Genomic DNA, 17,142 nt, shown 5'->3' with positions numbered 1-17,142 from the left:
TGGTTAGGGGTGAGTTGATCTCCATTCGAGAGTAGCGGGAATTATAGATAGAGTCAGCGGATGGGAGGCTGATTTGCGTGATGGACTGGGCTACATTCACAACCTTTTGTAGTTTCCTGCGGTCTTGGGCAGAGCAGGCTCCATACCAAGCTGTGATACAACCAGAAAGAATGCTTTCTATGGTGCATCTATAGAAGTTGGTCAGGGGCGTAGCTAACATGACAAATTTCCTCAGTCTTTTTAGAAAGTAGAGTCGTTGGTGGGCTTTCCTAATTATAGTGTCGGCATGGGGGGACCAGGACAGGCTGTTGGTGATCTGTACACCTAAAACCTTGAAGCTCTCGACCCTTTCTACTTTGTTCCCTTTGATGTAGACAGGGGCATGTTCTCCACTACACTTCCTAAAGTAGATGATAATCTCCTTCATTTTGTTGACATTGAGGGAGAGATTATTGTCATCGCACCAATTCACCAGATTCTATATCTCATTCCTATGTTTGAAATCCAACCCACTACGATGGTGTCATCAGCAAATTTGAAAATCGAGTTGGAGGGGAATTTGGCCACAGTCATAGGTGTATAAGGAGTGTAGTAGGGGGCTGAGGACACAGCCTTGTGGGGCACCGGTGTTGAGGATGATTGTGGAGGAGGTTTTGTTGCGTATCTTTACTGATTGTGGTCTGTGGGTTAGAAAGTTCAGAATCCAGTCACAGAGGAAGGAGCCGAGGCCAAGGCCACGGAGTTTGGAGATGAGTTTCGTAGGAATGATGGTGTTGAAGGCTGAGCTGTATTCGATAAATAGGAGTCTGACATAGGTGTCTTTGTTATCTAGGTGTTCCAGGGTAGGGTGCAGGTCCATGGAGATGGCGTCTGCTGTGGACCTGTTGCAGCGGTGGGCAAACTGTAGTAGATCTGGGCAATCTGGGAGGCTGGAGTTGATTTGTGCCATGACTAACCTTTCGACGCACTTCATGATGAATAAATGAAATGAAATGAAAAATGAAAATCGCTTATTGTCACGAGTAGGCTACAATGAAGTTACTGTGAAAAGCCCCTAGTCGCCACATTCCGGCGCCTGTTCGGGGAGGCTGGTACGGGAATGATGATGGATGTCAGACCCACTGGACGACAGTCATTAAGGCTCGCTGCTTGACTTTTTTCGGTACAGGGATGCTGGTCGTCTTCTTGAAGCAGATAGGGACCTCAGATTGTTGTAAGTAATTGAACAATTGTTGTAAACAGCTGAACATACATGGCTGGATAAAGACTAAAGCAGATGTCAAGACCCTTGGAGCGAAAACAGGTCTGGAGGGAGTGAGTCAAAAAACCTGGGGAGTTGCATTTTGCATAAATGGTGAGTGTGATCCAGTCACAATTATGAACAGTAAACAAACCTATCACTGGTTTGATGAGATGATTTACCGTGTCCCAGGTCTTGTAAATACTGTACAAACTGTAGATCAGCCTGCTGGCTGCCCATGTCTAAGTGATATCAGAATAATGTGCTTCTGTATTAAATAAAGTATCCAAACCTCTCTTTGTGCTTCATGCCCAGCATCTTGCCTAACTGTGGCTCCTCTGTTTTGCCGACTGGGAGAATCTTCCTGTTTACTAATTGCTCTATGGCAGCTGTGTTACCCAGAATCCCCCATGCTGAAGAAAGTCCCCTATCATTGAATGTACGAGGCCAGTGCGCAGGTGCAGTGTGGGTGTGTGCTCTGAGCATGCTCAGTGTCAGTCATGGTGAGAGTGAGGAGGAGCTGGGTTGAACACAACAGTGAGCTGTACCCCTGTTAGAAGGGCATCTCCCAATCTCCCAATTAACGGGCAACACGGTAGCATGGTGGTTAGCATAAATGCATCACAGCTCCAGGGTCCCAGGTTCGATTCCCGGCTGGGTTACTGTCTGTGCGGAGTCTGCATGTCCTCTCCCTGTGTGCGTGGGTTTCCTCCGGGTGCTCCGGTTTCCTCCCACAGTCCAAAGATGTGCGGGTTAGGTGGATTGGCCATGCTAAATTGCCCGTAGTGTCCTAAAAAGTAAAGGGGGGGGGGTTGTTGGGTTACGGGTATAGGGTGGATACGTGGGTTTGAGTAGGGTGATCATTGTTCGGCACAACATTGAGGGCCGAAGGGCCTGTTCTGTGCTGTTCTATGTTCTATCTCTGTTTGACTCTCCTGCAGCTTCCTGTCATGGTTGAGTTGGACAAGGAATTCTCATCATTTGAGCTGGAAAAGGCCATTGATTGCTGAGCAAGCAGAAAGGTGCCCGGCAAGGATGGAATTCCAGCTGAACTGCTCACACACAGAAAGTCCCATCGACTGTCACACCTTCCTGCCCTCCCCTTTTGGGCTGTGAGACTGGTACCATGGAACATGTGTGATGCAATAAAAACAGCAGTGACAGAGGGACAGCATCAACTACAGGGACATCTCACTCCTTAGAGTCAGGGGAGACCTTCACTTGGGTGATGTTTAAAAGATTCATCTACTTGCAGACTGAGTTTGTCCAGAAGCACAGTGCGGTTTCTGTGCTGACAGATCTACAGTGAACATGATCTTCTCCACACACCAGCTACAAGAGAAGTGAACAATTGGGATTTGATCTAAAGTGTTTGTGCTGAGAAAGTGAAATGTTCTAATTACTGAGTGAAAGATAACCTTTCAGTGTGAATCACAATTTACTGGTACAATTGGAAAAGGTACCAGAACATTTCAATCTCTGAATATAAACTTCAGCCTTGAAGTTATGTTTCGGAGTTCACAAGCTGTGGGAAGCTTTGTGAATGTTTCCTCTTCCCTTTTGTAAACATGATGTGGAGATGCCGGCGTTGGACTGGGGTGAGCACAGTAAGAAGACTTATTACAACAGGTTAAAGTCCAACAGGTTTGTTTCAAACACGAGCTCTCACCTGATGAAGGAGCAGTGCTCCGAAAGCTCGTGTTTGAAACAAACCTGTTGGACTTTAACCTGGTGTTGTAAGACTTCCTACTTTTGTAAACAAGCAAAGAAGTTGACCTTTCCCTAACAGCACGGCAATAATTCAAAATAAAGACTTTGACTTTGAAAGATTTGGCTTCATCCCATTTGTTGGGGTTATATTCCCGTGCGAATCATCCTGGGCGGGATGGAAATTTGCCAGAACTTTTTTAAAATAATACTAATCTTTATTGTCACAAGTAGTCTTACATTAACACTGCAATTAAGTTACCGTGAAAAGCCCCTAGTCAGCACATTCCAGAGCCTGTTCAGGTACACAGAGGGAGAATTCAGAATTGTCATGTGAGAGTACCTTTAAGAACTGGGTATATATCAAATAGCTGCAGTGAAGACAGACAGCCCAGCTCCACCCACACTCTGATATCACTGCAGCTATTTGATAAACACCCAGTTCTTAAAGGTATATGCACTACAGCTATTTGATAAACATCCAGGAATTTCCAGTCTTGGGTTGGGGGAGGAGGGGGTGCCAGGGAGACCGGAATCACAACAGGAAAACAATCCCTTCACACTCTCGGAGCGGTGAACGGTCTCTCTCTAGTGTGAGCATGTTGGTGAGTTAGAAGATCCATTTTGCTTCTAAAGCTCTTCCCACAGTCCGAACACAAAATGTCTTGTGTCAGAGTGAACATGTTGGTGTGAAATGAGGTGGGTTAAAGTTATAGAGTTTTACAGCACAAAACAAGGCCCTTTTTCCCATTGTGTCTGTGCCGGCTATCAAGCACCAATCTATTCTAATCTGTTTCAGGGATTATTAACATCAACTCAAATAAACTCCATCTGTCAGAATGAACATGGTTCAGTCCTGGATGTGATTAACACCAATAACAGCAGAGTCCTGGAGGCACTTGTGAACTCACTGGTGTGTCTACAGGGTGGATGACTGAATGAATCGCTTCCCATACAGGGAACAGATGAACGCTCCCTCCCTGGTGTGAATGTGCTGGAGTTTCAGCCGGAGGGACTGCTGAGTGAATCCCTTCCCCCACACGGAGCAGGTGAACGGCCTCTCTCCAGTGTGACTGCGCTGGTGAATCAGCAGATCCATTTTGCCTTTGAAGCTCTTCTCTCAGGTGGAACATTTAAAAGGTCTCGTGTCAGAGTGAACACGTTGGTGGGAAGTGAGGTGGGAAGACTGAGTGAATCCCTTCCCACACTCAAGGTCGGTGAATGGTCTCTCCCCAGTGTGAACGCGCTATAAATTGCCCCTTACTGTCAAAAGGTGATATGGGGTTTCGGGCAGAGGGAAAGGAAAGTGCACCTGGGTGGGGTGCTCTTTTGTAGAGTTGTTGCAAACTCAATGGGGGAAATGGCCTCCTTCTGGACTGTAGGGATTCTGTGATGCTGCCAAATCTGTTGAGTTAATCTGGCATTTTCAGTTTTAACTCAATATTACACACACTTTTAATCCACTTTTTATATTTACTGAACCACCATACCATCAATTCCCAGGAGCAGTGTCTTGATGTTTCAGCTATTTCGACCTTGGGTGACTGTGCAAACGCCACACAATCTCCCTGTGTCTGTGTGGGCTCCCTCCGGGTGCTCCAGTTTTCTCCCACAGTCCAAAGATACAAGTTAGGAGGATTGGTCACACTAAATTGCCCCAGCCCCTCCACCTTCTCCTCCTGCACCTTCGGGAAAGAAAGCCCGTCAAGGAACCTCTCCATTCCCCTCCTATCCCCCGTTGGCTCCGACCGGTACAGTTCCCCGTACAAGTCCTTGAAGACCTCGTTCACCTCTACCCCCTTCCGCACCACATTCCCACTCTTGTCTCTCACTCCAGCAATTTCCTTAGCCGCATCCCGCTTGCGGAGCTGGTGAGCCAGCATCCTACTCACCTTCTCACCATGTTTGTACACTGCCCCTTGTGTCTTCCTCCACTGTGCCTCCGCCTTTCTAGTGGTCAGCAAATCAAATTTAGCCTGGAGGCTGCGCCTCTCCCCCAACAGTCCCTCCTCTGGTGCCTCTGCATACCTCCTGTCCACCTCCAGCATCTTTCCCACCAGTCTATCCCTCTCACTCCTCTCGCTCCTCTCCCTGTGTGCTCGGATGGATATCATCTCCCCTCGAATCACTGCCTTCAGGGCTTCCCAGACCATCCCCATCTGAACCTCCCCCGTATCATTCACCTCGAGGTACCCCTCAATACTTGCCCGGACCCTCCTACACACCTCCTCCTCCGCCAACAACCCCACATCTAACCGCCACAGCGGACGTTGGTCCCGCACCTCCCACATCTTCAACTCTATCCAATGAGGAGCGTGGTCGGAGATTGCAATGGCCGAATACTCGGTCTCCTCCACTCTCGGAATCAGTCCCCTACTCACCACGAAGAAATATATCCGAGAGTAGACCCTATGTACGTGGGAGAAGAAAGAGTACTCGCGTGCCCTCGGCCTCACAAACCTCCATGGATCCACTCCACCCATTGTATCCATAAACCCTCTCAGTACCTTGGCCGCTACCGGCCTCCTACCCTTCCTAGAGCTGGACCAATCCAGTGAAGGATCCAACACCGTATTAAAGTCCCCCCCTATAATCAGACCTCCAGCCTCCAGATCCGGGATCCGTACCAACATACGCCTCATAAAGCCTGCATCGTGCCAATTTGGGGCATACACACTAGCCAGTACCACCTTCTCTCCTTGTAGCCTGCCCCTAACCATAACATATCTACCCCCCTTATCCGCCACCACCTCCGATGCCTCAAACAACACATTTTTCCCCACCAGAATCGCCACTCCCCGGTTCTTCACGTCCAACCCAGAGTGGAAAACCTACCCCACCCACCCCTTCCTCAGGCGGACCTGATCCGCCACCTTCAGGTGGGTCTCCTGAAGCATTGCCACATCTGCCTTTAGCCCCTTCAGGTGAGCCAGTACTCTCGACCGCTTCACCGGCCCATTCAACCCTCTCGCATTCCAAGTGACCAACCGGATCAGAGGGCGTCCCGCCCTCCCTCCCCCGTCGACTAGCCATAGCCCTTCGACTGCCGCCCCAGGCCAGCACCCCCTGCCCGACCCAGTCCCCATAGCGACAACACCTCAATTCTGTCCCCCCAGCCCCCACCAGCTCCTTCTTGTCCCTACCAGCAGCAACCCGGTATTCCCCTTTCCTCCCCTCCCTTCCCCCCCCAGGCCAGGAACCCCCCCAGCCGCGAACCATCCTCCATTGATCTTCCGTGGGTCAGCTGACTTCTGCTGACCCCGGAAACTCCCGCCAATAGCCCAACCCCTCCCGAAGTGGGATCATCCCCCAATCTATCCCTCCTCCAGGCACCGCTCCAGGGCGGGGAAGAACCAGTTAAGGCCCCGCCTCCCCCGTCACCGTCTCCACCCCCCAGCCCCGCAGCGCGGGAAACCAGAGGAAAGCCTGCGCTTTCGCACTGCCCCCCCACACCCTTCTGACGCAGCTCCCAAATATCAGCCCCACTTCCATACCCCCAACCCGCCATAGAATACAACAGACCCCCCCGACCCTCCCCGCAAGATACACAGCCCAAACAATGCCCCACGGCACAAAAAACAAAAAACATAGCAGAACAACCCCTCTGTAAATAACCATATCAAAATTGCAAAAGTACTAAAACAAGAAGAGAAAAACAGAAGAAAAAGAGAACACAGCAACAGCAGTATCCAGCACTAATATATTACAGCCGACCTCGCAACGCCCAACCCCTAGTTCAAGTCCAGTTTCTCCGTCCGCACGAAGGCCCACGCCTCCTCCGGGGAATCGAAATAATGGTGCCGGTCCAAATAAGTTACCCACAGGCGCGCGGGCTGCAACATTCCGAACTTTATCTTTTTTCTATAAAGCACCTCTTTCGTCCGATTAAATCCGGACCGCCGCTTAGCCACCTCCGCACTCCAATCCTGGTAGATCCGTACTACCCCATTCTCCCACTTGCTGCTCTTCACCTTCTTGGCCCAGCGCAGCACACACTCCCGATCACTGAACCAGTGGAACCTCACCAGCACCGCGCGCGGGGGTTCATCTTCCTTAGTCCTCCTGGCCAGCACCCTGTGCGCTCCCTCCAGCTCCAAGGGCAGATAGAAAGACCCAGCCCCCACTAGTGAATTCAGCATTACAGCCACGTAGGCTGTCAGGTCCGACCCCTCCAGCCCCTCCGCAAGGCCCAGGATCCGCAGGTTTTTCCGCCTAATGCGGTGATCAAGCTCCTCGAAGCGTTCCTGCCACTTCTTGTAGAGTGCCTCGTGTCCCTCCACCTTACTCACGAGCACCACGGCCTCCTCCTCTCGTTCAGTGGCCTGCGTCTGCAACTCCTTGATGGCAGCACCCTGGGTGGACTGAATCTCTGACAGCCTTCTGTTCGTTTCCTGCAGAGAGCTCAGTACCTCATCCTTGAATTCTTTAAAGCAGCGCAGGAGAGCAGCTTGTTGCTCCTGGGCCCACAGCCTCCACTCCTCTGGGGCTCCCCCTACCGCCATCTTGGATTCCTTCCCCCGTTTTTTCTGAGGAGCTGCTGCCGTTTTCTCCCCCTTTCCACTCTGAGTTCGAGGCATGGACTGCGGGGAAAGTCATTCAGGCACACCTTCCCCCACCGGGAGACGTCGAGAAATTTCTGTTTTGGGCTCTCAAAAGAGCCGAAAAGTCTCTTTAAAACGGGAGCTCCCAAATGTGTGGCTTCCTACTCCATCACAGCCACCGGAAGTCTCCGTGTTTGTGTATTTTAAGGGAGTATATATAACTTCCTTAGTTCGTCCTGTTGTCCCCTCAGATATTCCATCCGTTTGGTTAATGTATCTGCAGTCTGAGTTCTTGCAGTCTGTCTCCAATTCCTTCCTGTCTTGGGTATATAGGTCTAGATAGCTTGGTGTTGTGATTCATGTTGTTTAGTTCCCTATCTGTCTCCAGCAGATATTGTTGTCTCTCGATAATGACTGTGCTGTTGTCCTTGTCTTCTGGTCTTATCAACAGATCAGTGTTGGGTCCAAACTCGCGGATTGTCTGTCCTTCTCTCCGGGTGAGATTGTGTTTGTCTCTCGTATTTCACTACTGTGACAGGGCAGAGACCTAATTGAAGGGATTAAAACATGAGAGTTCTTGAAAAGATGGGTAAGGATTTGGCAGGCGACAACAAGTTCAAAGAGTTTGGAGAGGATTGAAATGACTCAGACGGGTATTCTGTCTGTCATGGACGGCAAAGTGGATGAATGAGTGGGAGCTGGAGAAAGCTGGTGTTCGGAGGAACCTGTTTGAGGCACTGATAGCAAGGAAGCTCACGTATTTTGGACATATGTTGTGAATAGGAAGGGAGTGTTTGGACAAAGAGGCAATGGCAGGCACCTGGAAACTGTGTACAAGGAAAGCCCAAAGGTGGCCTGGGTGGATAATATCAGAATGTGGACTGGCCTCTCGATGGGACAGGCAGTGAGAGCAGCGGAGAAATCAGTGAGAAAGACTTGTCTAGACAGCGGCCAACACTCGGAATGAGGACGGATGAAAGACAAGACAGGACACCTTTTGTGGTAGACGAAAGACTATTTACTAAACAGGATAAAATTAATGTACTATATCTGCATTTGCAGATCATTGCAAGTGGAAATGTGCTCTTGCTCAAAGAGAATCAGTCCACTGGAGTGAAAATTGGAAGACCGACCAGTCGAGAGGGAAACCCTCTGACCTTCCCTGTTCACCAAATGTCAGAAGTGAACATGGTTCAGTCCTGGATGTGATTAACAGCAGAATCCAACCCCTCTAATTACTTGTGAACTCGCTGGTGCCTCCGCAGATGGGATGCATTTCTGAATCCTATCCCACACACGGAGCATATAAACGGCTTCTCATCAGTGTGAACTCGCTGGTGTGTCAGCAGGTTGGAGGAATTGATAAATCCCTTGCCACACATGGAGCAGGTGAATGGTCTTTCCCCAGTGTGAACTCGCTGGTGTGTCAGCAGGTTGGATGAATTGGTAAATCCCTTGCCACACACGGAGCAGGTGAATGGTCTTTCCCCAGTGTGAACTCGCTGGTGTGTCAGCAGGTTGGATAAAATAGTAAATCCCTTCCCACAGACAGAGCAGGAGAACGGTCTCTCCCCAGTGTGAACTCTCTGGTGTATGAGCAGGTTGGATGAATTAGTGAATCCCTTCCCACACAGTAAGCAGGTGAATAGTCTCACCCCAGTGTGAATTTGCTGATGTGCCATTAGGCAGGATGAATCTCTGAATCCTTTCCCACATTCGGAGCAGGTGGATGGTCTCTCCCCAGTGTGAACTCGCTGATGTCTCAGCTGGCTGGATGAATTGGTAAATCCCTTCCCACACACTGAGCAGGTAAATGGCTTCTCCCCGGTGTGAACTCGCTGATGTTTTAGCAGGCTGGATGAATCTGTGAATCCTTTGCCACACATGGAGCAGGTGAATGGTCTTTCCCCAGAGTGAACTCGATGATGTCTCAACAAGTCAGACGAATTAGTAAATCCCTTCCCACAATGAGAGCAGGTGAACGGTCTCTCCCCAGTGTGAACTCTCTGGTGTATCAGCAGGTTGGATGAATTAGTGAATCCCTTCCCACACAGTAAGCAGGTGAATGGTCTCACCCCAGTGTGAATTTGCTGATGTGCCATTAGGCAGGAGGAATCTCTGAATCCTTTCCCACAGATCAGGAGCAGGTGGATGGTCTCTCACCAGTGTGAACTCGCTGATGTCTCAGCTGGTTGGACTGAATTAGTAAATCCCTTCCCACACACCTGAGCAGGTAAATGGCTTCTCCCCGGTGTGAACTCGCTGATGTTTTAGCAGGCTGGATGAATCTCTGAATCCTTTGCCACACATGGAGCAGGTGAATGGGCTCGCCCCAGAGTGAACTCGATGATGTCTCAACAAGTCAGACGAATTAGTAAATCCCTTCCCACAATGAGAGCAGGTGAACTGGTCTCTCCCCAGTGTGAGTACGCCTGATGAGTTTCCAGCTCAGATGGGAAAGTGAATCCCTTCCCACAATCTCCACATTTCCATGGTTTCCTCATGGTGCTGGTGTCCGTGTCTCGGTGCTTTTCCAGTCACACTGATCGTAAAATGGCCGAATGACGCCGTCAGATCTTGCTTTTAATATTCTATTAAAGGAGATTAGAAATGTCATCACTAGTCAGTATAGCTCACAAATTCAGAACAGACAATTGTAGTCGCTGTGAAACATGCTTTCCTATCTCATTCCCCAAATGCTGTAACTTTCCACCCACTGCTCCGAATATATTTAATGATGCAGTCTCCACTGTTCTCTGGGGAAGAGAATTGCAAAAACTAACCACCCTCTGTGGGAAGAAATTTTTCCTCATTCACCCGAGGAAGGAGCTGTGCTCCGAAAGCTAGCCATTCAAAACAAACCTGTTGGACTTTAACCCGGTGTTCTAAGACTTCGTACTGTGCCCACCCCCGCCCAACGCTGGCATCTCCATATCATATAAAGAGGGCGCCCGTATTTCGCACCTTTCATTTACTCAAACATTTTCTCTCCTGGTCACCGGGACCCTGAATCTGCTGCTTCGCAAAAATGACCGCGCATGCGCCCCGCTCCCTGTTGAACAGAGATGGCGCCGCTGGAACTGGGCCTTTCCCGGATAGAACCTCCGCAGCTGCAAACTCGGGAAATGCAGGATCTGATTCCGGCCGTGGGGCCTGTACCATGTGTTTATGAAGCCCTCCGTTCCCTCTCCACCCGGACTCACAGCTCCATTACTCACTCCGCCCCACCGACTCTAACCCACCACAAAGGCGTTCCCGCACTGGCAGGGCTCCGAACAAAGTGACAATGCGCATGCTCCAGATACAGCCCTGACTGCGCATGCACCGGATACAGCACTGCGCATGCTTCGGATACAGCACTGCGCCTGCTCACTGGCCTCCTGTGGAGTGAATAGGGCATATTCACAACCGCAGGGATTAATAGTCCTACCAATCAAATCCGAAACACTCAACCAAATAACTTTGTTACGATTTGAGATTAATTAATTTAAAATCTCAAATTGTGAATTGGTGATCTGCTATGTTCCGTTTTCTCAGTGTTCTCTTGTGTGACCACGCAGAGGTGTTCAAGCTTCTATGCTGTTTCCTCTCTTACCTCCTCTCATGGTACTGACTCTGGCTGGGTTCAATCGCGCCGCCACTGGTCCCTCTCTCTCTCTCTATTCCTGATGCTGAATATTCAGTGTTTCACAGAATGATACTGCATGAATGGAAGTCGTTTGGCCCATTAGACTTGTACTGGCTCTTTGGAAGATCTCTTCATTGAATCCCACAGCCCTGCTGGCAGAGTGAGAACAATGTGTATCTGCTGTTTTCCAATTGGATTGTTCATAGTCACATTCACCCCTGTGGAAAACAATGATTTGCCTGTTTTCTTTTAGAATACCCAATTCATTTTTTCAATTAAGGGACAATTTAGCGTGGCCAATCTACCTACCCTGCACATCTTTGGGTTGTGGGGGCGAAACCCATGCAAACACGAGGAGAATGTGCAAACTCCACACCATCACAGCATTTAGCCTATCAATCTGAGGACATCATCATTATTATTGCCCTTGAAACTGTTGACAGAATCAACCACAATTCTGAAAGCTCCATTAGTTGTAACACTCTCAGTGAAAACATATTTATCTAGCAAAAAACACACAGCTTCTCCACAGCAGAAAGGAAACCACTCACACACCAGTTCAAACTCTGAATGATTTCGGATGTTGCTAGTAATTGTCCAGAACTAGTTGTTATTTGCGAGGTGAAGGTACATCAGTAGCAGGAGTTGAAGAGGGTGATGGTAATAACCAGGCAGTCTGACTCACCAGGAATGCTGCTCTAGAGGAAGGTCCATGGGATCCACCCAAATTACAATCATTGGCACCGGTATGACAGACTCCAGATAAACCTGATTTAAAACACTTGTCAGGACCCATACCCTAGCGTGAGAATGGTAAAGAGGTGATAGACTTTCCCTTATCTCTCACAGCAAGGACTCACCCATCCTACACGATGAGGTTTTCTATCACAAAGAGGCTCTAATTCGATTTGGGTCACATCTGGATGTCTTACAAAAAGATTTTTTGTTTAGGGATCAAATTGGGTGAGTGTTTCACTTTCATGTCCCCATATGCTCATAATTAGTACTGGTGGCTGAGGAAACACCAGGATGTTTATCAGCACCTGAACCTGTGTCCAAACTAATCCGGTCATGCAGCAGGAAGACTAATTGGGAAGTTCCACATGATGGTCGGGATAAATTGGGAAGAACAAGTCTTTTATGGGCTATTCAGAACTGAGGGAAGGAAGCACGGTATCTATCTTACTATGGAAATAAGTGTGTCAGGTACAAAATTTAAGAAGTCTGATAACTAGATTGAGAATAAGTACTATGTTTGATTTTATCCAAAAGGGACTAGATGTGGATGGTCACCATGCTCATGGACAATGTCATACGATCACCACTCTTCAAATTTTCCTTTCTGACCTCCAGCCAGGTAATATTAAACATTTAGGTTGGAAAGTCAAACATCTGGTTCAGGGGAAGGTGCTCCTACAAACGATTCACTGGGATAGTTCCCTCCATGCTTGAATTGAAATTAACTATTGTTGCCTGTCCCTGGGTCTCCTGTTGTTAGTTGGAAGAAGTCCTCCATGGACCACCGTTGGAATATTGTGTACAGTTCTGTGGTCCAGCTAGTGTCTCATATAAGTTTAGCATAACCAGCTTGCTACTGTACTCCATGCCCTTATTATTGAATATTATAATAACCTTTAATAATTTTATTGAAACAAGTAGGCTTACATTAACACTGCAACGATGTTACAGTGAAAAGTTCCTAGTCACCACATTCATGGCACCTGTTCGGGTTCACGGAAGGAGAATTCAGAATGTGGAATTCACCTAACAAGCACATCTTTCGGGAATTGTGGGAGACAACTGGAGCACCCAGAGGGAAGCCATGCAGACACAGGGAGAGCGTGCGGACTTCACACAGACAGTGACCCAGATGGGAACCGAACCTGGAGCTGTGAACAACTGTGCTACCGTGCTGACCCATATGCCTTAACTGTTGTCTTCACCTATCCTACCACCTTTAATGACCTCTGCTCCTGTACCCCACGATGGCACAGTGATTAGCACTGGTGCTTCACAGCACCAGGGACGCGGGTTTGATTCCGGCGAAACCTCTCAGCCGAGTCCAGCATCGGCACTGCGCATGCTCCACATCACCATGCCCGGGGAGTGATTGACGGCAGCTCTAGACCAATAAAAGAAACTGGCGGGGCTGGAGGAACCAACCCCTCCTCCAACCAATCAGAGTGAATCAGGGACGTGACTGAGCCCCAATCACCATCCTGTATTAGAGCATGCGCAGTGCCGATATAAGTTCAGGATTTTGGCGGTCGGGTGGAAATTCTCAGCCGGTCAATTTCAGATCGGGTGAGTCATAAGGGAGGGATGGAGCCGGTGGATGGGTCGGGAGGTTTCATAAACACTCCGTGTAGGCCCTAAATTCGGATTACGAAGCTCGGATATGGGAGTTGAATTGGCGATCGCTGTTCGGGCTTTTCCCCGAGACAGGCCCGGGTGGCCGGGCGCATGCGGAGGGAGTGAAGGCCCGGCTTTGCTCCGCCTCCCATTCACTCTGATTGGCTGGAGGACCAGCCGCGCTTGTTCGGTCCTCCAGATCCGCCCCCTCTTTCTATTGGTCCGAACCCGCCGTCAATCAGTCCCTTGGCATTGTGACACTGATGTGGAGATGCCGGTGTTGGAAGTCTGACACCAGGTTAATGTCCAATAGGTTTGTTTCAAATCACTAGCTTTTGGAGCACTGCTCCTTCCTCAGGTGAATGAAGAGGTATGTTCCAGAAATATATACATAGGGAAAGTCAAAGATGCCAGACAATGCTTTGAATGCGAGCATTTGCAGGTAATTAAGTCTTGACAGATCCAGAGAGAGGGGGAATCCAGGTTAAAGAGGTGTGAATTGTCTCAAGCTTGGACAGTTGGTAGCATTTCGCAAGCCCAGGCCAGATGGTGGAGGGGTGAATCCAAGGTCCCGGTTGAGGCCGTACTCATGTGTGCGGGACTTGGCTAAAAGTCTGCTCGGCGATTCTGTGTTGTCGCGCATCCTAAAGGCTGCCTTAGAACACTTACCCGGAGATCAGAGGCTGAATGCCCTTGACTGCTGAAGTGTTCCCCGACTGCAAGGGAACTGCCTGGGAAGGAAACCCTGGCAGGTGGGCGGGGAGGATTCACAAACCCCCAATAAGCTCCCGAAGCGTGATACATTGGTGAGACCTTGCAGACGCTGTGACAACGGATGAACAGGCGTTGCGCCACAATGAATTGGGTACACTCAATTTATTTTTAAAAAGTAAAATTTCAATGAATTCAAATTATACCTTCTGCCTTGGTGAGTTTCAGATCTGGGAGGCAGGAAGATCATTGGGACAGTATAAAATATTTTTGTGACTGGAACATGATTTGGACAGTAAAGATATTAATTTTGGGTCATTAGGACAGTACCGGCCCCACAAATGACCAGCTTCATTCAGCTCAATTTCACAACCTGCCTTTGTGTTTTGTGGGTTCTCTCTCACTCCCTATTTTCTGTTTAAATCAGTTTCACAGGGTGTTCGAAGGGGAGGATTCAAAGTCTGGAAACTCAAACCAAGCATCACATCAGGATCTGACAGAGCCCTCAATTCATCAAATCCTGAATATCTGCGGATTTTGAACATGGAAGAAAAAGTATCGTTCACAGTGGGGAGAAATCGTACACGTGTCGTGTGTGTGGACGAGGATTCAGTCGATCATCGGTCCTCAAAAGCCACAAATGCAGTCACACTGAGGAGAAACAGTGGAAATGTGCGGACTGTGGGAAAGGATTTACTTACCCATCCAGGCTGGAAATTCATCGGCGCAGTCACACTGGAGAGAGACCATTCACCTGCTTCAAGTGTGGGAAGGGATTCACTCAGTTATCCCACTTGCACAAACACCAGCGTATTCACATTGGGGTGAGACCATTCACCTGCTCCAAGTGTGGGAAAGGATTCACTCAGCCATCCGCCCTACGCAAACACCAGCGAATTCATGTTGGGGAGAGACCATTCACCTGCTCCAAGTGTGGGAAAGGATTCACTCAGCCATCCGCCCTACGCAAACACCAGCGAGTTCACACTGATGAGAGACCTTTTCAATGTCCAGATTGCGGGAAGTGCTACAGATGTTCTGCGGAACTGATTCGCCATCAGCGTGTTCACACTGACGAGAAACCATTCCGGTGCTCTCACTGTGGGACTGGGTTCACACGATCATTTTACCTCACTGTACATCAGCGAATTCACACTGCGGAGAGGCCGTTCATCTGCTCCCAATGTGGGAAGGGATTCACTCAGTCATCCAACCTGCTGTCACACCAGCGAATTCACACTGGGAAGAGGCCATTCACCTGCTCTCAGTGTGGGAAGGGATTCGCTCAGTCATCCACTCTGCAGAACCACCAGCGAATTCACATTGGGGGAGGCCATTCACCTGTTCTTGGTGTCGGATGGGATTCCCTCAGTCATCTGACCTGGAGAAGCACCAGCGATTCACACAGGGGGGAGGCCATTCACCTGCTCCAAGTGTGGGAAAGGATTCACTCGTCATCCGATCTGGAGAAACACCACAAGTTCACACTGGGGAGAAACCATTCACCTGCTCCTGGTGTGAGAAGGGATTCACTCAGTCATCAGCCCTGCGGAGACACCAGAGAATTCACACTGGAAGAGGCCATTCACCTGCTCCTGGTGTGGGAAGGGATTCATTGATTCATCCGACCTGCAGAGGCACCAGCCATTCACACTGGAGAGAGGCCATTCACCTGCCGCAAGTGTGGGACAGGATTCACTCACTTATCCACCCTGCAGAGGCACCAGCGAGTTCACACTGGAGAGTGACTGTTCACCTGCTCCAAATGTGAGAAGGGATTTACCTCTTCATCCCACCTCCTGACACACCAACGCGGCCACACAGCAGTTACCTTAACGGCGTTCAAAAAGCATCTTGACAAACACATGGATAAGATGGATATAGAGGGATATGGCACAAGGGTTTTGGCCAAGGTAGCTATCATGACCGGTACAAGCTTGGAGGCCGAACGGCCTGTTCCTGTGCTGTATTGTTCTTTGATCGCTGTGCAGTGTTTGATTTTTGCTGTCCTTCATATTCAGGACTGAACCATGTTCATTTTGATCTCTTTCTGCTGATAACAAACTCCAGCCCATTTACAGGGGCTAATATTCTGGCTAAAAGTCAAATACATCAGATTTGTGTGAAATACGCAGTGTGTTGAAACTTTCTAATATCTCTGACACAAGTTATTTCCTTTTGAAGTTCTCTCGCTCTCCCCTGTCTCTTCAGTCCTCACCTCCAACAAGAAGTGTGAGGAGCTTGTGGAGCTTCTTTGTGCCTGAGATTGAGTCAATCCGATCAGCCGCCTCTGCTGCTTCCCTCCCTTCTACGAACCCACCGGACCAAACTGTCTCTAAATTTCATCCTTTCCCAAGCCCTGAACCCCATCTTTCTCTAGTTTCTCTCCTATCTCCCCTCGTTCCCTCTCATAGCCCATCTTGTCCATGAAATCCGGCTTCTGCTTCATTGACCATATTCCCACTGAGCTACTGATCAGCCAACGACTGAGTCCACGGATATGTCAACATTTCTCTCTTCAACTGTCCCTCTATCCTTCAATCTGCCATCATCACCTCCCTCCTCCACAAAACAACCCTGACCCTGCCAACCTTATAAATTACTGCCACCATCTTCAACCTCCCTCTCCTCATCCAAAACATATTGCCACCTCCCAAATCCTTGCCCATCTTTCCCAAACTCCATGTTTGAGTCCCGTCAATCAGGTCTCTGCCCTGTCACAGTGAAATACAGGAAACAACAGAATCTCACCCGGAGAGAATGACAGACAATCTGGAGCTTGGATCCAACATTGATATGTTCATAAGACCAGAAGACAAGGGTAGCAGCACAGTCATTATCAAAAGACAACAATACCTGCTGGCGACAGACAGACAACTAAACAGCATGAATCACAACACCAAGCTCCCTTGACCCATATACCCGAGACAGGAAGGAGAATTGGAGACAGAGTGGAAGAACTC

General features: G+C 49.1%; 1 protein-coding gene across 1 annotated transcript in view; it reads right to left on the bottom strand.

The window, feature by feature from the left end:
* Positions 1–8,659: 8,659 nt before the first annotated feature.
* The window catches only part of LOC119961544 (zinc finger protein 850-like), a 73,157-nt gene continuing 64,674 nt past the window's right edge, over positions 8,660–17,142 (bottom strand). The window contains exons 4-5 of the mRNA XM_038788869.1: positions 9,289–9,578; positions 8,660–9,138 (exon numbers count right to left, since the gene is read on the bottom strand). Of these exons, the coding sequence (XP_038644797.1) occupies positions 8,724–9,138; positions 9,289–9,578 (705 nt within the window). The 3' untranslated portion in view covers positions 8,660–8,723. The remainder of the gene's footprint in view (positions 9,139–9,288; positions 9,579–17,142) is intronic.

The sequence above is a fragment of the Scyliorhinus canicula genome, unplaced genomic scaffold, assembly GCF_902713615.1.
Source record: "Scyliorhinus canicula unplaced genomic scaffold, sScyCan1.1, whole genome shotgun sequence".
NCBI classification, from domain to species: domain Eukaryota; kingdom Metazoa; phylum Chordata; class Chondrichthyes; order Carcharhiniformes; family Scyliorhinidae; genus Scyliorhinus; species Scyliorhinus canicula.
This window is presented reverse-complemented; position numbering and strand designations above follow the sequence as displayed.